At 31.6% G+C, this 23,367-nt stretch overlaps 1 protein-coding gene and 1 long non-coding RNA gene across 3 annotated transcripts in view; one reads left to right on the top strand and one right to left on the bottom strand.

Annotated features, from left to right (window-relative positions):
• St2 (Sulfotransferase 2) overlaps positions 1-23,367 on the bottom strand; it is a 37,630-nt gene that overhangs the window by 8,375 nt on the left and 5,888 nt on the right. Inside the window, exon 3 of one of the 2 annotated variants that reach the window (XM_075291148.1) lies at positions 17,557-17,572. The exons of the other annotated variant lie outside the window; for it this stretch is intronic. Coding sequence (XP_075147263.1) covers positions 17,557-17,572 — 16 coding nt within the window. The remainder of the gene's footprint in view (positions 1-17,556; positions 17,573-23,367) is intronic. 2 annotated transcript variants of the gene reach the window in all.
• On the top strand, positions 177-15,805 carry LOC142221428 (uncharacterized). Its single transcript, XR_012718035.1, has 3 exons — positions 177-281; positions 15,263-15,340; positions 15,407-15,805. It is a non-coding gene; the product is annotated as an uncharacterized LOC142221428 (long non-coding RNA).

Here is a 23,367-nt window from a genome sequence, read left to right as displayed (position 1 = left end):
TGTTAACGACAACTTAAATTTCCAAATTCAGACTCGACTTCAAGTAGAAATTATTCCATTTCTTAAATAAAAAATGGCTTTAAAAAGTGTTGAAAAACATCTCATATTTTTTTACGCCTTCTTGCTTTGTAATCAAGATACAAAACTCATCGTTTATCGGATCAGACATGATTGCCAGTTGCTCCGCAAATATTAATTTAACTACCTAACAACATATTTATCAAACACAAAAAAGTTACCATACTAGAAAACAAAATCTCGCGAGTGTGTGTCAACAAATCGTGAGTAGTGCCTTGTTTTCTTTTGTAACAATCAAGACTTCTCATGAAGAAAACATATCAAATGTGTTTGCTTTATGCTGAGGATAACAATAACAACAATACAGCTAAAACAATACAAATCAATAACAAAACTTCAACCTGTAGTGGCGACAAACTCCATTACTTCCACCTAGATAATATCAGTTGTCAAACTCACTCCAGTAGCCACTGGGGTAAACGTTACATATGTACAGGTGAGTGTCTATACTAAGAACTACCACTGCATTAGACGTTAAATTTGAAACTGAAATTAACCCACTGAGGAAATGACCGACGATTTTGGCACAGCCTCTCCTAGGAAAAGCCTAAGCTGTTTCCGTGTAAGAAAATTCAAGGATCTCGAGTTCAAAAATGCTGAACTAATGCAACGTATCACTCACTACCTTAGAAAATTATTGTCTAAGTTTGAAACATGAAAATACTATGTTAAAAAGCTCAATTGAATACACTATTAGAAACAAACCAAGCTTCAGTAAGCAAAGTTTTGGAGCATGATAATACAGAGAACCAAGCCACTAATACCGTGGCAAGCATACAAATAACTGAAAACTCAGAAGATCAGCAGAATGTTTATGAAACAGACGAAGAAGAACTAGCGGAAGAAACAGGGTGGATAGTACAAAAAAGTAGGAGAAACAGAAAGAAACAATAAAGCACCCAAATGGATACAAATCCAGCCAGTACTACGAAATCAACAGATAATAATGCCACTGAAAATACAAACCCGTACACAGCGAGGCCACCGCCCATTGTTATAAACTCAAATGAAACCTTTCAAAAGATTCATAGCATTATAAAAGAAAGTGCTAAAAGCGACTTCAACATAAAAATTATTTGTAATAACGTATTTAAGGTGAATACATTTAACGCCGAAGATTACAGATCGGTCACAAAATCACTGAATGACCACAGAGCAGAGACCCACTCTAATACGACTTTGTACTCCTATGAAAATAAGCAAGAACGGCCGATTAGAGTAATGGCCAAAAATCTACACCATACATGCGAGCGAGAAAATATAATGGCCGATTTAATAAGTCAAGGGTATAAAATAGTTGAAGCCGTAAACAAACAAAAATACAGAACCAAAGAACCGTTAGTCATGTTTATTCTTTCATTTGATCAGTCTGAAAAGATTGAAAGAATATACGACATTAAAACTATTCTAAGCACAGTAGTAAAAATAGAGCCAGTAAAAGCTCCTAAAGAAATTCCCCAGTGCAAAAACTGCCAATCATATAATCACACGAAAAATTATTGCTCCAAACCACCACGTTGTGCCGGAAACCACCCATCGCAAGAATGCAGAAAACCTGCAAATGAAAAACCAAAATGTTACAATTGTGGAGCACAACACGCTGCTAACTATCGAGGATGCATCGTCGCCAAAGAGCTTCAAAAATTTCGAAACAAAAAGATTCAAATGCATAAATTTTCTAGGAATACTAAACCAAATACGATTTTAACCAAAACAAATGCTCCAAACACTCAAATAACTATTCAGCAAACCAAAAAATCGCACTCCGCATCTCCTAAACCCAAACTCTTCTCCGAAGTAGTTCAAAAAAGACCAATTGAGCAAGGCAATTTTCTTCTAAAGTTAATGGAGATATTGGAGAAAATTGATTCTGCAAACCAAATAATTGAGAAAAGATTAATAGCGCTAGAAGAAAACTTTTGCACATACATTCAATGAATCTAAAAATAATGGAATGGAATGCAAATGGGCTCTATGCTCATATAGACGAACTAAAGATTATATTAGAGAGAGAAAGAATAGATATATGCTTAATTTGTGAAACACATTTATAAAATTAAGTGGCTACGACACTTACCACACAATACACCCAAGTAACAGTGCTAGGGGTGGAAGCGCCATTCTGACAAAGAAAAACATAAACCACTACGAAGAAGAAATTTTTTTTCTGATATCCTTCAAGCAACAAAAGTCACAATAGTAATAAATGAGCAGCGTACATCCTTCACATCCGTTTACAGCCCCCCTAGACATAATGTGAAAATGGACCAATATTTCAAACTGATAAAAAACACAAATATAAATTTATAATGGGTGGTGACTATAATGCAAAACATATTTAGTGGGGATCAAGACTAACAACTACCAAAGGTAGAGAACTGCTGAAAGCTCTGGAAAAACTGGTTGTAGTTTCATTTCAACGGGAACTCCAACTTACTGGCCGACGGATAATAAAAAAATTCCGGATTTAATTGACTTTCTCATTACCAGCAAAATATCTAAAGAATGTCTTCATTTATTTAATGTATTGTGCTGTCGGGAGTAAAAACGTCCCTATACAAGAACTTATAAATAGATTTACAGATTGGAATTACTACTCATATCAAATAAACAACTATGAATTCCCATGCGATATTAATAATCCTGAAGAACTGCACGATGTTGTCTCCAAATTCACAACTCTTATTCAAGAAAGTGCCTGCAATAGTACACCAGCAAGAAAAATAATACCTTACGCAAACACATATCCGAAACATATACTTCTACAAATTTCAGAAAAACGAAAATTAAGAAAAAAATGGCAACAGACGAGGTCCCCAGACGATAAAAAGAAATTGAATAACGCATCCAAAACTTTGAATAGGGACATAAAAAAATTCAACAATGAAAACTTAAACAACTATCTTCGTGGACTAACATCACACAAATCTTCTGATTACTCTCTGTCTGGAAAGAAACGAGCGAGTTTAAAAGACCCAATGTCCAAAAAACTCTTATTAGGAAACTAAATGGAGAGTGGGCAAAAACCGATGCAGAAAAGGCATCTACTTTCGCGGATCACCTCTCTGTGGTATTCTCTTCCAAAGACTCAGATATTGATCACTTAGAAGAAATCTCAAATAACGACCTAAATCCAATACCAATAATTCAAGTTGAAGAAGTTAGAGATGAAATTCGACTTCTTAAGTCCAAGAAATCACCAGGATATGATCTTGTCTCCCCTACTCTACTCAAAAACCTGCCTTTGAAAGGATTACAAATTTTAACACATATATTTAATTCAGTTATCAAACTTGAATACTTTCCAATTTACTGGAAGGTGTCTGAGATGATTATGATACCTAAACCTGTAAAACCTCTCTACGATATAAAATCCTATAGGCCTATATCCCTTTTACCAATTATGGGGAAATTACTCGAAAAATTGATTTGCAAACGACTGAATAGCATAATCGAAACCAGAAACTTCATACCGGATCATCATTCAACAATAGACCAAATTCATCGGGTCACACACAGTGGTGCCAACTGTTTTGGGCTGAAAATCGTCAATTTTAAACATATTTTTCGTCAAAATCGTCAATTCATCCCAAAGAATTCGTCAAAAAATCGTCACTCATAAAACAGTTGAAAAAAAAAAAGATTTAGGAACAAACTAAAAGTTTTATTCAAACACCTGAGGCATCCATATATTGTATACACAATAAAGCTGTTATTAAAAAAGGGGGTTTATTCATTTTAGTTACATGAATAATGCCATTTAAATCTCTAAGTAAGTCATATAGTTTCCAGTTTTTTAAACGACGATTAATTGAAATAAATTTTTAATTAATTTAAAGTAATATATCTGATTGTGACCACATGTACTACATTGTTTAACAAAATTTTCTTGACAGAAAAATTTCCTATTCTCCAAGCGAATTTAAATCCTTATTACTTGCTCATGTATAATTTTTGTTATTATTACTATTATCGCTAATGAATAAATAAATAAAGTGAATTTAACTAAACTGACTTCATAGCAATCAAAATTATTTCGCTTTAAATAGTTTTTAGACAAAAGAATACCTTGCAATGTTTAAGTTTCAAAGGTATTTCGAATTTTAGGTTTATTTATATTGATTGCTTTGAAATTTCTTTCTACATTGGAGACGGCTGGGAGCACGCTACATATAAATTGTCATATTATTGAGATCCAAAATAACATGTTTACATTACAACTTATGAAAATCGTCAACTTATAACTACATCACTTTGAAAAATCGTCAAATTGGCATAAAACCCCTTAAAGAGAAACACTTGAGTCGAGCATTTTAAGAAATCGTCATCTCATAACTAAGTTGTTTAAAATCGTCGTCAAATCGTCAGAGGCCAAATTTACCATTAAAAATCGTCAAAATGACGAAAAATCGTCAGAGTTGGCACCGCTGGTCACACATACCATAGAAGATGCAAGTTTTGTAAGTCCGATTAAAACACGGTTTATTTCATTCGGTATTTAATAATAAAATGAACTTTATTATTGATAATTATTTTATCCAGTATTTAATAATAAAATGAACTTTATTATTGATAATTATTTTATCCAGTATTTAATAATAAAATGAACTTTATTATTGATAATTATTTTATCCAGTATTTAATAATAAAATGAACTTTATTATTGATAATTATTTTATCCGGAGCTTTACGTCCGAATATTACTACGAGTCTTTAACAACTAACTAATCATGGCACTAGAAGGTTTTGTCCAAGGGATAGTCTATTATAATTTTCTTTGTTCTTCATTATAAACAATATCTATCGGCAATAGACAAAGACGATGGATTGTCGATGCATAATTGCATCATCTATGCATTTTATGCTGATATGCAAATAAATATGAAGACAAAGGATGATCCAATGGTCATTCTTTGTGATCAAATTTCAAACAGAATAAAAAAGACAAAGAATGATCTAATGGTCATTCTTTGTGATTTAAAGAAAATGAATTTCACAATTTAATGAAATTTAATGTTTAGATGCAAAAACTGCATCGGCCAAAAATAAAAGGAAAATTAAGTAAACAAATATTCAATTTAGATCTATGCCGCTATTAGATCTATGCCGCTAATGACAAAGGCGAAATAGATATATTAGAGTGAGGTATATGGGGATCATGGGGATCACATATAACTTCCCCTCCGTTAAAATTCGAGTCCCTTCGAATGCCATAATAATAATATAATTTTTTAATAGAATAATATAATATACATATGGTTAATAAAATGTATATAATACAAAAGTTATAATGAGTTTTCCTATTTTCTACATACTCTTGTATTTCATTTATAGTAGTAAAGTTTATTTTTGGTAATATTTCTGTAAGATTATTAGGTAATGTATTAAAGTTTGGTATAATGGGCCTTATGCGGCTTACATATTTTTTTACTTTAAATGTGTTTATTATTACTTCACAATTTTCAATAGATACAATATAATGCCCTATTAACGGGTAAGTATAGTTGGAACATGTGTCATATAACGTGTCATTAATATTAATTAGGACTAAATTTCCCAAATCTAATTCATTTATTTCGACTTTATTTTGTAGTATTTTGGTACAATTTTCATATTCATTTTTTAGTATGCTTGTAATACATTTGTTTGCGATTTCCATTTTATTTAAAACATTTTCATTACTTACAACATATGTTACATTATCAATGGTTACAATTTTCTTTGTTTCGATGTTAAGTTGCATTTTATTTGCATTGGGTATGGGTATAATTATCTTAGTTTCATATTTTTCTTTTAAGAACTCTGGTATGGATAGAACAAAGACAATTTTTTGTTGACCAATACGGCCCAAGTTACATTTTAAATATTTCAATTTAGAACTATCAATATCGAAATGGTCAATTTCTTCATTTGTCAAGAAAAATCTACTGGGTATATTCAATTTGGACATCATAACATTTTCCTGTACTTGTTCAACTTTGTTCCTTATTTCATTTATTAATATTGCAAAATTATTATACTTAGTCACCTTTAAATTTTCCTCTATAGCGTTAGTATAGGTTTTATTGAACAAAACCTTGTTCTGCTCTAAAATGAGTCTTACATTTTGTAAGTAAGTCTGCATTTCCGTATTTACTTTGACTTGTTTGTTCAAGTTATTTATAATATTCCTTTGGTTAAAATCAATTTTTGAAAAATGTTCTTCTATTCTGTTTCTGTCTTCGTCATCCATACTTCCGAAAATCCAATTTATAGCTCTACCACCTATATTGATTAGTCCTCTTTTGTGTCTAGTACCATTGGCAATGTGTAATTTTAATGTTGATAATTGATGTTCTAATTCCGAAATTTTCTTATTAAGATTTAGAGTTAACCAGCCGTCATTTATTTGGAAATGTTGGGATATCCCATTTTTTACTTTCTCGATTGTATCGGAGAAGTCCCCGAGGTCTATGACATGTATTAATTCATTGTATCCGCTTATAATATCAAGGGGCTCCCCTTGTAGGATAGTGTATCCTGCTTGAGTTTCAATTTTGCGAATCTGTACATCCCCATTACTGTGGGATATCAATTCGAATATTAACGTCATCACGATGATCCATCGAAACGTCTTCTGCAAAAGTTTTGAACGGTCTTTTAATGTTTGCAAGATCTATATTATTTGGATTGTTAAAATTGTATTTTAAAAATCGTTTTGCGGTCTTTTGTCTCTGCGCTAATGGATTTTTTGTATATATATTTCTATCATTATATATGGGTATTTCTTCCCTTTTTTGATTAATTCTGTTAATTGCATCAGATTTTTTCTTTCTCATATATTCAGTAACCTGCTTGAAGTCAATATCATTTCGATTGAGAAAATCAATTGGTTTCTTATTTGTTGTAGTATGAATTGTATTGTTGTAGAACCCTATAGCCCTGATAACTAATTCTTCTATATCAATATTTTCATTATTCCGTTTTAAGATCCGTATGTGTTCTAAGAGGCTTGAGTGCATACGCTCAATATCTGAATTCCCCGTATGGGAGTGCGGTGTGGTAAAATGGGTGTTAATTCCCTGTTCCCTACAAAACATTTTAATCAAGGCATTATTAAATTCATTGTCCATTATTAGCAGTTCGGGTTTACCAAGGAGAGCAATTCTTTCTTCTAATTTAACTTTTATCGTACACATATTTTTATCCGATACTTTGTGTACAGAACCCAATTTAGTGAATCTATCAATTGTTGTTAGGAAATATGTTTTATGAATTTGAAAGATGTCCATATGGACTATCATGTTAGGTCTTTCTGGCGTAACTGTATGATTAAATAATTTTTTAAATGGTTTTCGTTCATATTTATTTTCGTTACATATTCTACACGTATTTATATATTTATTGACATGTCGGATTAAATTCGGGAAAAAGTATTTGTAACGAATTTCTTCAAAATTTTCAAGGATTCCCCTATGATTGGTGTCAATATGAGTAGTTTCAATAATATTATACAAATCCTCTTCGGAATGGACGTCAGTTGCTAACTTTGCACACAGAACAAATTTTATATCTGGAACGCTACTGAAAAGCAGGTTGAGTTTTTGTTTTATTATTTCGCAAGATTGATCACTTAATTCTGAATATACGCCAATCTTTCCTTTCTTAATTACGCGCCTAAGCACGTCGTTCAGATAATGTTCATTTCCCAGGTCCGTTTCGGAAAGGTACAGTATTTTGTATTTTCCATAAAGAGTCTCTAATTCCACAAGTTTTTCTTTCATTATTCTTATTTGATACCGATATTTGTTTACTATAGAAGCGCTTTCAATAAAAATATTTCGTTGGTCCACCTCAGGATCATTTGTCAAGTAAAATAATGATTTTATATTCAATTCATCTGAATTTTTATTCTCATGATTATTAAGAGTCCTACTGGCGTAACAAATTGGTCTATCATTTTGACTCAGAACGGCCCCCAATGCGGAATTACTTGCGTCCGTGGTCAATACAAATTTTTTGTCAAAATCCGGATATGCAAGTAATGGTGGATTTGTAATTATTTTTTTCAATTTATTAAAAGATTCTATATACAGGGGGTCTTTTACATTCAGCTTAGCATCTTTCTTTAGATATTTTATAATTGGTGAAGCTATTGATGAATAATTTTTTATAAACTTCCTATAATAGCCTGTTATTCCCAAAAAGGATTTTATTTTCTTCTGGGTGTCAGGAATAGGAAGTTTTTCTATTGCTTCAATTTTTGAAGGACATGGTTTTAAGCCATCTTGGGAAACTATATGCCCCAAAAACGCTGTTTCTTTCGATAAGAAATTACATTTATTTAATTGAACTTTTAAATTATATTTGTTCAGGGTTTCGAAAATTTTCGTTAGACTGTCAAAGTGTTCCTCCAAGGACGTTGAAAATACCAAAATATCGTCCATATAAATTACACATATTTTATTAATATAGTCTCTTAATACGTGATTCATCATACGTTGGAATGTAGCGGGAGCATTTTTAAGTCCAAAAGGCATTCTGATGAATTCAAAATGTCCCATTGGTGTAGAAAACGCCGTTTTCTCAATGTCCCTTTCATCCATCATAATCTGATGAAACCCTTTAGCAAGATCTATTGTAGAGAAATATTGCGCCCGTCCCAATTTATCGAATAACGAGTCAATATTTGGGATAGGAAATTTGTCGTCAATTGTAACAGCATTTAATGCTCGGTAATCGATCACCAATCTCCATTTTTGTTGGCCGTCGTTACCTACTTTTTTAGGGACTATCCAAAGGGGAGAATTATAAGGCGATTTACTCGGCCTAATTACTCCCTGTTCTAGCATATCCCTTATTTGTTTTTCAATTTCTCTCTCATGAACTTTCGGATATCTATATATTTTAGGGAAAATTGGTTTATTGGTCGTGGTAATAATTGAGTGTTTCACATCAGTGGACATAGGCAAGGACTGTCCCTAAAAATAAAACGTATTTTTAAATGTACTTAAAAATTTGTCCAGCCTTTTCCCTTCTTCATTATTCATAAACTTTGGAACATTTATGTCACAACTCTCACTACTTAAAATTTCTAAAACCGTTATATCCTCATAATGGATTCGAGGTTGATGTTGGTTCAAGTATATGATTGTATTATCAATTAATAGAAGCATATTTGTAAAGTCAATGATTACACCCATTGGCACTAATACATTATTACCAATAATACAATCAAATGGTTTATTATTTAAATTCATTAATTTAATTGTCATTGTTTCGCCACTCCGATTAAACTCGGTTGGTACTCCAATGATAATTTCTTCGCTAATTATTGTGCTCCCTGTCAATGTGTTTACTTTTAAATGTTTTCCCCTTTTTGAAAATTTGGCCCCAAACATCCTATAATCGCCCACCGTTGTGGCAGCACCACAGTCAATAAGGCATCTAGCTTTAATGCCCCCCAATCGTTAAGGGTATTATTGGTAAGTAGGATTTTGAGGCTGTGTATGAAAATTTTGACTGGTTCCCATGTTACCAACTTCCATGGGTTCTGGATTTTGAAAATTATTTGTATTATCATTGTTATTATTATTATTATTATTATATCCATAAGATACCTGATTATACTGTCGATTGTGGTTTTTGTTTTGTCCATACCTTTTTTGTTCATAGTGCTTTTTTGTATTTTTTTGTTTCCCTTTTATATATATGTCGTCTAATAGGCCATTCTCAATATAATAATCGATGGCCATAGCTATTGACTCTATATTATTTTGAATTAACAAACTTTTAATATATAATGGTAAGGAGTTTAGATAAATATTAAATATCGTCTTATTATTTTCTGCCGGAGAAAACATAACGTTCTCCGGGTCTAAACTAAATTTTCTATTCATTTTATTTAAAATGTCACTTAATTTATCGTGGAGCTCGCTTAAGTTGTTGGCGTTTACATTTAAAGCATCGTTCCTTAATTTGAAAAAAGAGTCCTTTACCCCAAACTCCTGTTTGAGTTTCGATATGATTTGTTCCCATGAGGGTTGCACCAGAGTCTCGACTGCCTCCAATGCCCTACCCTGTATTTTGTTCGCCAATACGGTCTTTATAGTAGGTTTATGTTCATCACTTACCAGTGACAATATGAGGTTTATATCCCTTAAGAAATTGCTGATATGGTACCCACTCTCTCCATTGAAAGCGGGGATGTTTCGGGCTTCCCTGAGCCCTTCAGCCAGCGTTAATGCCATTCCAAGTATTTTTGTAATATGTTGAAATCAGGGGAAAAAAAAAAATTTTTTGTATTTCACTTTCTGTTGTTTCAGTGTTTTTTTTTTATTTTCTTTTTCGTAGTTTATATGCGGAAAAAGATTTTTTTTTTAATTTCACCTTTTTGTTGTTTCAGTGTTCCTTTTTTTTATTATTTTCTTTTTTCGTAATTTATAAGTGCAAAAATAAATTTTGGTTCACTTTTCATTTTTTTTTCTTTTTCTTTTTTTGTTTTCAGTACTTTTTTATTTTTTTATTAACTTTTTTTTTTATATGCAGGAGTAAACATTTGTTGAAAAACAAGGGAAAAAAAATTTCACTTTTCGTTTCCTTTTTTTTTTTTCAGTGTCCTTTTTTTTTTATTTATTTTTTTTTATTATATGCGGGAGTAAAAGTTCTTCTAGGATTCAACTTTTCACTTTGAATCCTACCGACTGCGCCAGTTTTGTAAGTCCGATTAAAACACGGTTTATTTCATTCGGTATTTAATAATAAAATGAACTTTATTATTGATAATTATTTTATCCAGTATTTAATAATAAAATGAACTTTATTATTGATAATTATTTTATCCAGTATTTAATAATAAAATGAACTTTATTATTGATAATTATTTTATCCAGTATTTAATAATAAAATGAACTTTATTATTGATAATTATTTTATCCGGAGCTTTACGTCCGAATATTACTACGAGTCTTTAACAACTAACTAATCATGGCACTAGAAGGTTTTGTCCAAGGGATAGTCTATTATAATTTTCTTTGTTCTTCATTATAAACAATATCTATCGGCAATAGACAAAGACGATGGATTGTCGATGCATAATTGCATCATCTATGCATTTTATGCTGATATGCAAATAAATATGAAGACAAAGGATGATCCAATGGTCATTCTTTGTGATCAAATTTCAAACAGAATAAAAAAGACAAAGAATGATCTAATGGTCATTCTTTGTGATTTAAAGAAAATGAATTTCACAATTTAATGAAATTTAATGTTTAGATGCAAAAACTGCATCGGCCAAAAATAAAAGGAAAATTAAGTAAACAAATATTCAATTTAGATCTATGCCGCTATTAGATCTATGCCGCTAATGACAAAGGCGAAATAGATATATTAGAGTGAGGTATATGGGGATCATGGGGATCACATATAACTTGCACTTGAACATAAGAATGTATGTTGCGCAATTTTTCTAGACGTATCGCAAGCTTTTGACGCCGTATGGCACAAAGGCTTGTTACACAAAATACACACATGTCTCCCAGTCTCATACTGTAACCTTTTAGAATCCTATTTATCGGAGAGATATTTTCGAGTTAGAGAGTCTTACTCGTGCCTTCTCCCCATAAACTCAGGTGTACCTCAGGGTAGTATACTTGGCCCTGTATTATATTTATTATACACTATGGATCCAAACCACCAATGTATGTTTGGCACTTTTTGCAGATGATACCGTAATAATATCAACGGATAAAACTGCGGAAACTTCATCAGCGAAATTGCAATCAACCCTAAACAACGTAGTGAATTGGACTAAAAAATGGAAAATTTCCCTCAACAGCTGCAAATCAAATGTAGTATACTTCACAAACAAAACAGTAAATCAGTGTCCGATATATATTGAGAACAAAGAAGTTCCGATAGGAAATACTGCGAAGTATCTTGGCATGACATTAGACGCAAGCTTAAAATGGAAGGAACACGTAAAATTTAAACGGAAAATTTTATTTCTATAGAAAATTTTGTCTAAATTTTATTTCTATAGAAAATTATGTCTAAATTTTATTTCTATAGAAAATTTGTCAAAATTTTATTTCGATAGAAAATTTTGTCTAAATTTTATTTCTATAAAAAATTTTGTCAAAATTTTAATTCTATTTATAGAATTAAAATTAATTCTATAGAATGTTTTGTCAAAATTTTATTTCTATAGAATATTTAGCCAAAATTTTATTTCTATAGAAAATTTTGTCAAAATTTTATTTCTATAGAAAATTTAGTTGGCGAGGAATAAATACATAAATAAAATATACCAAACTGTAACTTGTAAATTATTTGTTTTTTTTTTTAATTTTTATAAGTTTTTGAAATAATACTAATCACAAAAGTGATTGTGTTGTGTCCACATGGTTCGCATATGGTAGGTTATTTACTTTTCCTTATGTAGAAATGTATGGAATAAAAAATGAATTGATAACTGACCCATTATAGTTATGCCTATGCCACATGATCTAATAGATCGTTTTTCACGGCAAACTTAACTAATCGTAGTAATTTAAGTTTGCCCATACCAATGTTAACAGCTTTAAATAAACTATTAGTTAGTCCAGGTGACTAGTTGTAGTTTTATTTAAGTACTCTTATTGTAAATGCTTAAATCGATAATAAAAAGATACAAAACCACAAGTTTAAAGACAATTTCATTAATTTGGAAAATATTTTCAGAATTATTAAAGTCACGTTGACCTTAGTCAAACAAATTTTATGTCATGTTAAGATACCCATCTTTAAGTTCAATCACTTAACTAAAAAGACAAAACGACTTCATTGAAATGTTTTATCGACTTTTTAACAAAGAAAAAAACTTTACATTAGAGAGATGCGTCTTCTACGCAAAGCCAAATTCGCATTTTAAGCACACAAAATGGTTGGCCATACCCCAATATTTTTCAGTGTACTACAGCCTAGATTGCCAAGTAAAATGGATCTAAAAATGTATCCTGATAGTAATTTGATAGCGAATATGAGCATAGGCTTTCTACTTTCAAGAAACAACAACATTTACAATAGTATGGAAGTTTGATATAAAAATTTGCTGACATCTTAGGAGAAACAGGCTCCAACATATTTAGGAAATTATAACAATAAAATAAAATTTTATATGCAATTGAAACTCAAAGGTGACCGCTTTTGCTTGTCCCGACAAATCCCGGAATGTACGTCGCAAAGTCCCGGATTTCTGCAACCATCTGGCAATCCTATTTGCAGGTACACGCAAAGAAAAAAAACGTTTGGAAAACGTGTACCGAAAACGTTTTTCTTTTGTTAGAGTTTTTTGAATTGCTTCGAAAAGTATACATTTTTATCACCAAAAAAATTCTTTTGTTACAAAATTTTTATTTTGTCAATAAAAAAAGTTATTTTTGAACCAACAACACAGTCCATTTCGTTTATATCAAACACTGTTCTTTTCTAAATTTAGGTCTTTAATAAGACACATTTTACAGTTCATAGTAAAAATTTTATATAGTAGAACGTAATGTTGAACATTTTTTCGGAATCTTCCGACCGTAGTTGGAATATATGTAAAAAAAAAAAAAAAACTTTGGTCGAAGCAGGGATCGAACCCACGACCTTTGGCATGCAAGTCGGACGTATCAACCACTGCTCTAAGGTGCCCAACTAAATGTATTTTTCTGTTAAATAAACTTTGTTTAATCGGCTCGTGGGCGCCGCAAGCTATGCTATATAAATATAACTGGTATGGGTAATTGTCTATTGATGACAACAACGGCTACATGGCTCAGTGGATAGTGTGTTGGCTTACAAATTGGATGGTCCGCGGTTCGATTCTCCGTCCAGGCGAAAGGTAAAAAAAAAATTTAAAAATTTATAAAATCGTATAATTTCTTCTACATTGTTTGTATTACAGAAAAAGGTGCTAAGAACTAAAAAACTTCGTGGAAGTGAGAAAAATGTGAGGGAAAATGCAATTAGCCAGAAAAATTTTTTTTGAGTTAGTCTTTATGGAATTGTTTTTACATCCTGGAAAAGAATAAACGTTTATCACAAAAAGTATATACTTTTCTTCCAAATACACTTCCTTTCAACGAAAAGCAAATGCGAAACGAAATTTGTTTGTCTAAAATTTCGTTTGGGAGGAAAGAATTATTTTTTTGCGTGTATCCATGCATGTGCTTCAACCGTCAGTTTGACGGTTGAAGCAAGAAATTGTTACGTGCCCCCTTCAATGGCATTAAGGTGGCCTCCGGCAGCTCCCGGCATTACATCCCAGTTGGTCCCAACCCACCAACCTTAGCCCAGAGGGACGAACTCTAATAGAAACATGAAAACTTCAAATTGACAAAAAAAAAAAAGATCACTACACAAAACACACTATTTGACGGCGGGAGCTTGATCTCGTGCTCCCGCACTTTGCCCTCCCTTCCTTGGACCTTGTTATCCTATGTAATGTATTACTTTTGCAAGGACCCCGTGTTCCACACACTCACCTTACAAGCCTATACCACTCAGATCACCTCCTCATATTTATACAAAAAAACAAACATATCATTTCAAATTTTAATACAAGATATAATATTTACATTTATTGACAAAAAAGAAAGAAAAACTTATTCTAACAATGCAATTCTGACCTTAATACTGATTTACAATACAAAACGAAAAACAATAGACACAAATAAGTAACTAATACCAGATTTATATATTAAACTTATAGGTGAGCCATTGGCTCAGATTTACCCTTAATTATCAGACACCTAGACACATATAATGACCGTTTCTACGGCCAAAACACGAAATTCTACACCTAAATAAAAGAGCTCTCTTAGTTAGATATGAGGATCCAACAAATCCTAGATCCCCAGAAAAATGAGTATCCTGTCTAGATGCCTTCACGTAAATCCTCCGTTCACGAAATTAAATCCTAGCTGGTATTAAAAACCTTTACAAAAACAAAAATAATGAACTGATCTTTATACAACCACAAAACGGCACAACATTAATCTTGAGCTATCTTAGATATAGAATTCTTTTATATGTTTATATAAAAAAATATCGATTGACTCATATGTTTGTTTTAAAGTACAAATGAATGTTTACATTTTTGTACTTTCTATTTGTTGTTTTACATTAACCTTGTTCATTTGTTTGTACTATAATAATTGACGATTTTTTTTTCTTTCAGGTTATGACCGCAGTATCAAAGTGACCGCTTAGTCCCCTAATGGCGCCGGCTTGGCGATTAGCTCAAACTTGTTATCACGTAAGTATATACTGTCACTTTACCTTGATTCCGGATACTAATATTAGAAAATTCTTCCAACTCTAGATGAAGCAAATATGGTGTTACTGCAATCGAAGTATATATGAGCCAACAGAAGATTTTCCTTGCCAGGTCAGACGTATATAGTCACCCCACAAATTGGTTTTCCCACACTGATAGAAAAAGTTTCGTTATATTAACGAAATGTTTCATTAAAAGTGAGCCAATGAAACAAATTCGTTAATACAATGAAATTTTTCGTTATTATAACGAATTTTTTGTTAACATAACGTTTCGTACTATTAACGATTTATTTCATTGTATTAATGAAAATTTTTCGTTATATCAATGACAAATTTTCGTTGACTCAATTTTAATGAAATTTTCTTTGTGTGCAGATTCAATTAAACGGATGAATTCTTCGTGGTCGCTCAAATATATTCACCAGCTCCAGTAAAAACCACAACTGACCCCCGAGTTTTCTGTATTCTGGCGTAATCTGTAATCTACGCCACGTTCCAGAATAACAAATAAAATTAAATTGTACTTCGAATTCGGTTTGCAAATATCGTACTCAATTTTTCCTTTTTAATTTTTGCATGGTGGTTTTTTTCCTTGTTTTGGTAAGTTAATAACGTTACCGACAGATAGCAATACACACTATTAACACAATACGGGTAGTGATTTAGGGACACGGTCACTGGACAAAAGTTCTGGCACTAATCCATCTCCACCTATGCCGTCCGTTCATTTTATAGGGTCAAATCCGACGCTCTAGATTTTCACACGAATTTTCCGCGTCCCAATCATTTATATTTACTCATTTATATACTTTATTTTACACCAACAATTTCCCTATTGGCCCCTCCATTCCAATATACCAGGGTTGATACCACATCTCACTCTGTCAACATGTGCAGAGGTGTATCTCATCGCGCGAAACGATTGGCAACACTTCCACTGATAGGTGACATTCATTAAACCACCTCCTATTTCCTGTCCGATCACGCCACTGCCCTGTAAAATTGCTCTTCAATTAAAAAAACATAAAAAATCCTACAGAAGAAACATCCCCTGGACACGTGTGCATTACAGCACTCTTCCACGGCTCGTAATGATATCACCCCGAAACCAGTCATTACAGGAAGAGCCACGATGCGCTTCAAATACCACAAAGCCACAACTGAAGCTCCAGGCGAACGACCAGTAGGATTAATCCGATCCTAGAATGCTCGGTATAGGAGCTCCCAGAAAAATACCCACCCGCAACAAAATCTCACAATGATTTTGTTTATTTGCAGTGCCCAGTCATTGCACTCAATAGCGCAGTCAGGTGGCTTAATTTCTTTTTGGAAAACTAGAATTACCGTACAAATCAGTCAATTTGCATTAAAAAACAAGTGTGGATGTACAGAGATTTATATGATTTTGCCATATTTTTTATATGATTTTGCAGAAAAAGTGCCATCTACGATGTGCAGACAGTGCTGTGAATGGACATGATATGACTACCAGGCATGTTCCCATAATCGTAATCGCAAAAAATTTGCGATTTCTCCTAATTAGACTTGTTCCGGTCATCGCAAATCGCAAAAATTTTCCGATTTCAAATCGATGAAACTTGCCTCTGCGAATTCAAAATAAATTAATCAATTTTTCAAAGATATTGTAAAGCTTGTACAAAACATGCTTAACAATAAATTGCTATATGTCGTGGAAGTAAATCAAAAATATAAAATATCGAAGTAATGTACTTGTAAAGTAATAATCGCGTATATTTTAGAGCGACCCCATTTTGACACAATCTACTGAAGGGAAGTTTTGCGATTTACATATCATGTTCCAAATACTACGATTTTATTTAGAAACTGGTGAGGATGAAACTCAATGCAACAATGAGTAGCGTGGCGACGTAATTATTTTGTAATTTTGCTAATTTTCGCTAATTCTGCGGCGTCGATATATTTCGCAATAGGCATTTGCATTCAAAAAAACCATTCCTTGTAACTTACAGATTCATTTATTGTTTTCTTTTTCATAAAAATTTGCTGAACTAAAATGTTTTTTCTTTAACAGCTGATTTTAACAGCTATGACACATTTTGGAATTGAAATTTTGAGATTTTCAATTCCATACGCTTTCGCTCGATTTCCGAAAGAAGTAATTATAAATCGTAACAGACCTGTAAATCTTTCTTGGTTTATGCTAGTACATACCAACTTCATACGAGCACTGCAAAAAAAAAAAAAAATACAAAATCAAAAAAAATAGACGACAATTGCAAACAAGTCAAAGTCTTCTTATTTTATTTGACGTGCAATAGCAGCTACACCCTCAAAAAAAATCGCTTCTTTAACATATGTTCCAAACATATTTTGCAGGAAGCACATATATTATTGGATACTGCCGAAACATTAATATGTTTGTTTTATGTGAACATATTATATGTTTGGAAGCATTTTGAGCCCAAAAATATTATATGCTTGGAAGAATTTTTCCCAAAGACGATTGTGCTCATTCCCTAACATACTCGTTATTTTCACTTCCACGAAATATTTTAATTCTTGGCACCTTTTTCTGTAATACAAATAATGTTGAAGAAATTATTCACTTTTATAAATTTTTTAAATTTTACCTTTCGCCTGTACGGAGAATCGAACCGAGGACCATACAGTTTGTACGCCAACACACTATCCACTGGGCTACGTAGCTGTTATGGTCACCAGCAGATAATTATCGTTATAAATTACATTTATATAGCATAGTTTGCAGCGCCCACGAGCCCATGCAAACATAACATTATTTAACAGAAACATACATTTGTTTGCCACGTGGAGTAGTGGTTAGCATGTCTGCCTTGAATGCAAAGGGTCGTGGGTTTTTTTTTTTTTTTTTTAATTTACACATTTATATATATACTATATAAAATTTTTATAATGAAACTTCGAAATGTGGGTTACTAAAGATTTATAGTCATTAACAGTGCTTGATATAAACGAAATTGACTGATTTTTGGATAAAATATTATTTTTTATTGCAAAAATAACAATTTTCTAACAAAAAACTGTTTTTGGTACAAAACTTTAAAATTTGGAAGGAATTCAAAAACTCTAACAAAAGAAGAACGTGGAGTCGAGTAGTAACATACATAAATAATTTTATAATATAAACATAAATTTATTTAGGCGTGAACAGTTTTTTACTAGCATTTAACACCATCGGTCTATAATGGCTTTTATTTTTCTTTAATAATTCATTTTAAAGAAAATAAACTTTTTAAATTGTTTTAGCTGCAAAACTCGAACTTAATGCCCGCTTTTATATTTGAAGGTGTCCGTCAACTCCTCTGGGACTACTTATTAATAAAGAGGAACTAAACTTTGTTTTTATACATTTTAGTGTGTAATTTTTCACTATTTCCTCCTTATTTCATTTTACTGTCCCAACTCTAAAAAGAGTATAGTGCCCTTTCGCTATTTTTATGAAGACCTCTGATTTCTTTTAACGCACCAAGAAAAAAATTGTTCCCATAATGCCAAAATGATAAACAAAACACATGTCCACACATACATAAAATGTTGCTCTCAAGGCGAAAACACATGCTTTTTTTCAAATGTATATTCTCTTGGTTCCGAATGTCCATTCTCTTTATTCAAATTAAATAATATTTAGACTTAAGCATATCAAATTTTTGGCCTTATCATAAAACAGTTTTCCGAAACAACATACAAGCAGTTTCACAAAAATTTCTCTCTTTGGATTCTTTCGCTGTGTTATGTTGATATCTTTCGTCAACTCTCCCGGTTTCCATCTCTATTTCTTTCTCTATACTCTCTCTGTCGCTGTTGATAAAATATCACAACATATGTATGTTTAGTCGAAATTTGTAAATTTATATATGTTTGCATTCACACATATGATTTTTATGAAACATTTATGCCCCAAACATAATATATTTTAACATATCAACATAGATGTCCCAAACATTTAGTGTTAGTTTAGGAACATTACATGTTTGCACTTAAATATATTGTGTTTTAAAATTGTGCCCGAAACACACTTTTTTTATATCGGAACATATGAAAAACATATTTTTCTAAGAGTGTACAGATCGTCTAAAGGACTCTATATTTTTGTCAACACATTTCGAATAAGAGGTGGTATTTTTATATTCAAAGAAAACTTAAATTTTTTGAGGTAAATGATCGGATGTTTGTTTCTTAATACAGCAGAAAGTATGCAGTTAATAATGAAAATCAATATCATCCAAATCTATTTCATTCATCCATTCAAAGGAACTCTTGCTCTAACCTTCGCCAGACGAACCATAATTCAAGATGATTTTTTCCAATTGAATTCCGAATTTTGTGACTGAATTCTTTTTACCACTTGTTAAATGTCAAAGAACTTTACTCTGATAACAGTTGTATTTAGTATTGTTGTAAATACCATACTAACCTAAATCAGAGTGTTACAGAATTGTCAAAGTTCACCTAGAGTATTTAAAGCAGGATAACATTCCTATTTTAGCGCAATCATGTGAACTAAATACGGCATTGTTACTTTGTTTCGTTCGATATAATTCCTATAAATAAATATGTGTTCATTTACTTAATTTCATTGCAGTTTGCCTTAACGCTGATATGTTTTAACCGCGTGCCCAGCGTTACCGTTGTGCCACTTTAGTGGCAAATCTGCCACTTTTTTCAAGCAGTGATAGTTTTGTGCAACCTTTTTGTTGTGTCACTAAATGTGATACTTTTTGCTATTTTGCGCCATACTGTGCCACTTTTTAATTAAGTTCATTTATACTGTAGTATATTTTTCGCATTTCGATAGCAAATAGCGTTAAGATTACAGATGTGATTAGATTTTTCGCAAATACTAGAGTTCACGATACGAATATTATATTTGTGAGCAAGTTTGCTTTTTTAACATAACATTAGCAGTGTATAATTTTACCACCTAAAAGTATACATGAACAAATTTTTCTATAGTAGATAAATCGGGTTAATTTTTTGAATATCAAATTTCAAAGATTTTCAACCAATTTTTCAACTAATGGTTCGCTAGTGTAGATCTAAATAATAAAAAAAAATATTTCACTAATTATCTGATATATATGCGTTTAATTGTTGAAGAGTGTGCCACTTTTTTAAAATAAGTGTGCCACTTTTTATGGCTTGTGACACTTTTTGTGCCACTATCCAGAAATTCTCAACGGTAACGCCGCGCGTGCCAACATCCAAAAAAGAAAATACAAACGAAAATAAACCCTGGAAAACACTCCCACTCAACTTTAATTGGCTTTGATGGAATTCAATTTATTTCACATATTTAATAAATGCAGAAGTTCTGGTAAACTAAAAAACAGTGAACCCACCAGGAAGAAAATTTTTGGTCAATTTTAGAAAATTTAAAAATAAACAGTACTACAAACGCTAAGTAAATTTTTTTCGACAAATTCAAGAAAATTAGACATAATTAATTTTTTTTCACTTGTTAAAGAAAATTTTGTAGTTTGAAGGAAAAAATTGAAGTTCAAAATTGCAAGAATGTCTTTAGTGACATATAAAGTTCATGATGGACACATTTGTAGTAAAATGTAGAAATTTAAAGAAATAATAAACTATTTTGTGAGAAATACGAATTTAGTAAATCTTTATGCTTAATTCGTGTATAATTTGTTTCTGTTCATTTAACTATCGTACTCAAAAAATTATTGGACTAAAGGAAAATATCTCCAAACATAATAATTCCATGAACTAAAATAAAGTTAAATTGGTTTTAGTGAAATAGGTAGTTCACTTTTTTTTGAGTGTATTAAATGTTTTATGGATTTTATTTCAAAATATCCATAAAAAAACGACAAATTTTGTTGCTAGGACAACAAACATTTGTTGTTGTTATAGCTGAAAAATGTTAGCTGTTTCAGCAGCGATATTTGTCAAAAACTTTTTGCAAACACGTTTGCTAAATTAGCAATATTTGTTTGCTATTTCAGCAGTAATAATGTTTGCTGAAACAACTAAATGCTACAACTTTCTCTTTTTCAGCAAACAAAAACTGATTTTTTAGCAAACTTTGTTGTTGTTTTGAATAACAACATTTTTTGGATAGATGTACTAAAATTACTACTGTGTAGTCCGGGTTAGAGAGGTTATACTAGAGGTATACACGTGAGTAATAGTTTATTTACGCACACTCACGATGAGAAACATCGTGATTCAAGAAAACAAATTTTAGTAACAAGAAAATTTTAGTAACTCACCATTGAGTCGTATTTTAGGTTGAAGTTTCCTTTTGGGAGTGCGAAGAGCAAATAAGAGTTGAAAAACCATCATCGACGAGAGTAGTGTAGTATATGTTATTAGATATAGGGGCAATCCTGGAATTGTATGAGTAATTTAGCTAGGGACCTGATCGTTATTAGCTCCTAACATCATAGGCGTCACTAAATTATTAGCGAATGCAACTCGTAAGTGTTATTATGTTCTTGAGCGTTGTTTTCCGAAATTCGTTACACACGCATACTCACGATGAAATTATTTATGGGAGTCACGCGCACACATGTGATCAGTGTGATTCACGACGATTTCGTGTCACGTGGCTTCATATAGGGTGAATTATCGATACAATTTTTATATGCCAAATTCACCTATACTACCACTCAATGATGGTTGAATTCATAAAAAGGCCATTTTTGCAGTTTTGAATAGTTAGAGTACAAAAGGTATGTTACTCGTATGCCTTTTTTACAGCATTTAGATATTATATCTCCTTTTTTTTCATGTTTTGAATACCAACTACATGTAAAAAAATCTTCCTCCCAATCGAAAATTTAGAGAAAAACCAACGTTAACAACCTGCTTTACGCTGCAAGGAATATTATATGGACGAAACATATTGACTTTTTGCGAAAAACATTGACTCTTTTACAGGATGAGAAAAAAATTTAATAATGACTAACATGTTGCATCATACTTTTCTTACAACCACTTTTTTGTGCAATACAAACAATGTAGAAGCAAATATAACATTTTATATATTTTTAGTATTACCTTTCGTACTACTCTCTTTTTCACAAACTTTGTAAACGATATAATGTACTTTTAAACGATGTAATGTAATAATAAATATATTGCAAAAATGTTCGCCATTGCTATATTAAATTTGTAGTACGAAATAAAAGTGCTTGATGTAAACGAAATGTGCTGTGAGTTTAAAATGAAATATATTTTTTATTGCATAAATAAAAATTGGGTAACAAAAGAATTCTTTTTTGTTGATAAAAGTTTGAACATTTCGAAGAAATTACAAAAATGTAGCAAAAGAATGTAGCAAAAAGAGACTGTTTTTCATATGTTTCGATGTAAAAATTATATGTTTGGAACCCATATTTTTAGGACATTATTTCGAAGTGCAAGCATATAATGTTCATAAACTAGTAAATATAACATGTTTAGGACGTATATGGTAATATGTTGAGACATATTACGATTGGGACATCTCATTTTCTTAATTATAATGTCTCTGGATGCAAACATATATTTATTTAGAAATTACTATAAACATGTGTGTAGAATGTCAGTGTGTAGAAATGTCAGAAGGAGAGAATAGAGAAAAAAGATAACAGTAAGAGAATCAAATGTGAGCAAATGGTGCTCTACTTGAGGGATAAATGTGCTTATAGACATTTTGGTATGTGTCTGGTAAGTCTAAACATTATTGAATTTACAGATTCAATTGTGTACAGGGTTCGCCTGTCGCTAACTGTGACTTTTGGGATATACGTTTACGACGGTATAAACCTATTGTAAAAAACCTAATTTTGAATTAAAGAAGTTGTGATTATTTTAATAAACACCACTATAGTCGGAAATCTATATTTCGATGTGATACAAACGTATTACACCCCCGTCACCATTCTATAGTGGTGTTTATTAAAATAATCACAACTTCTTTAATTCAAAATTAGGTTTTTTACAATAGGTTTATACCGTCGTAAACGTATATCCCAAAAGTCA

The sequence above is a fragment of the Haematobia irritans genome, chromosome 1 (assembly GCF_050003625.1).
Source record: "Haematobia irritans isolate KBUSLIRL chromosome 1, ASM5000362v1, whole genome shotgun sequence".
Classification (NCBI taxonomy): Eukaryota; Metazoa; Arthropoda; class Insecta; order Diptera; family Muscidae; genus Haematobia; species Haematobia irritans.
Note: the sequence above shows the minus strand (reverse complement) of the source record. Positions and strands in the feature narration are given on the sequence as shown.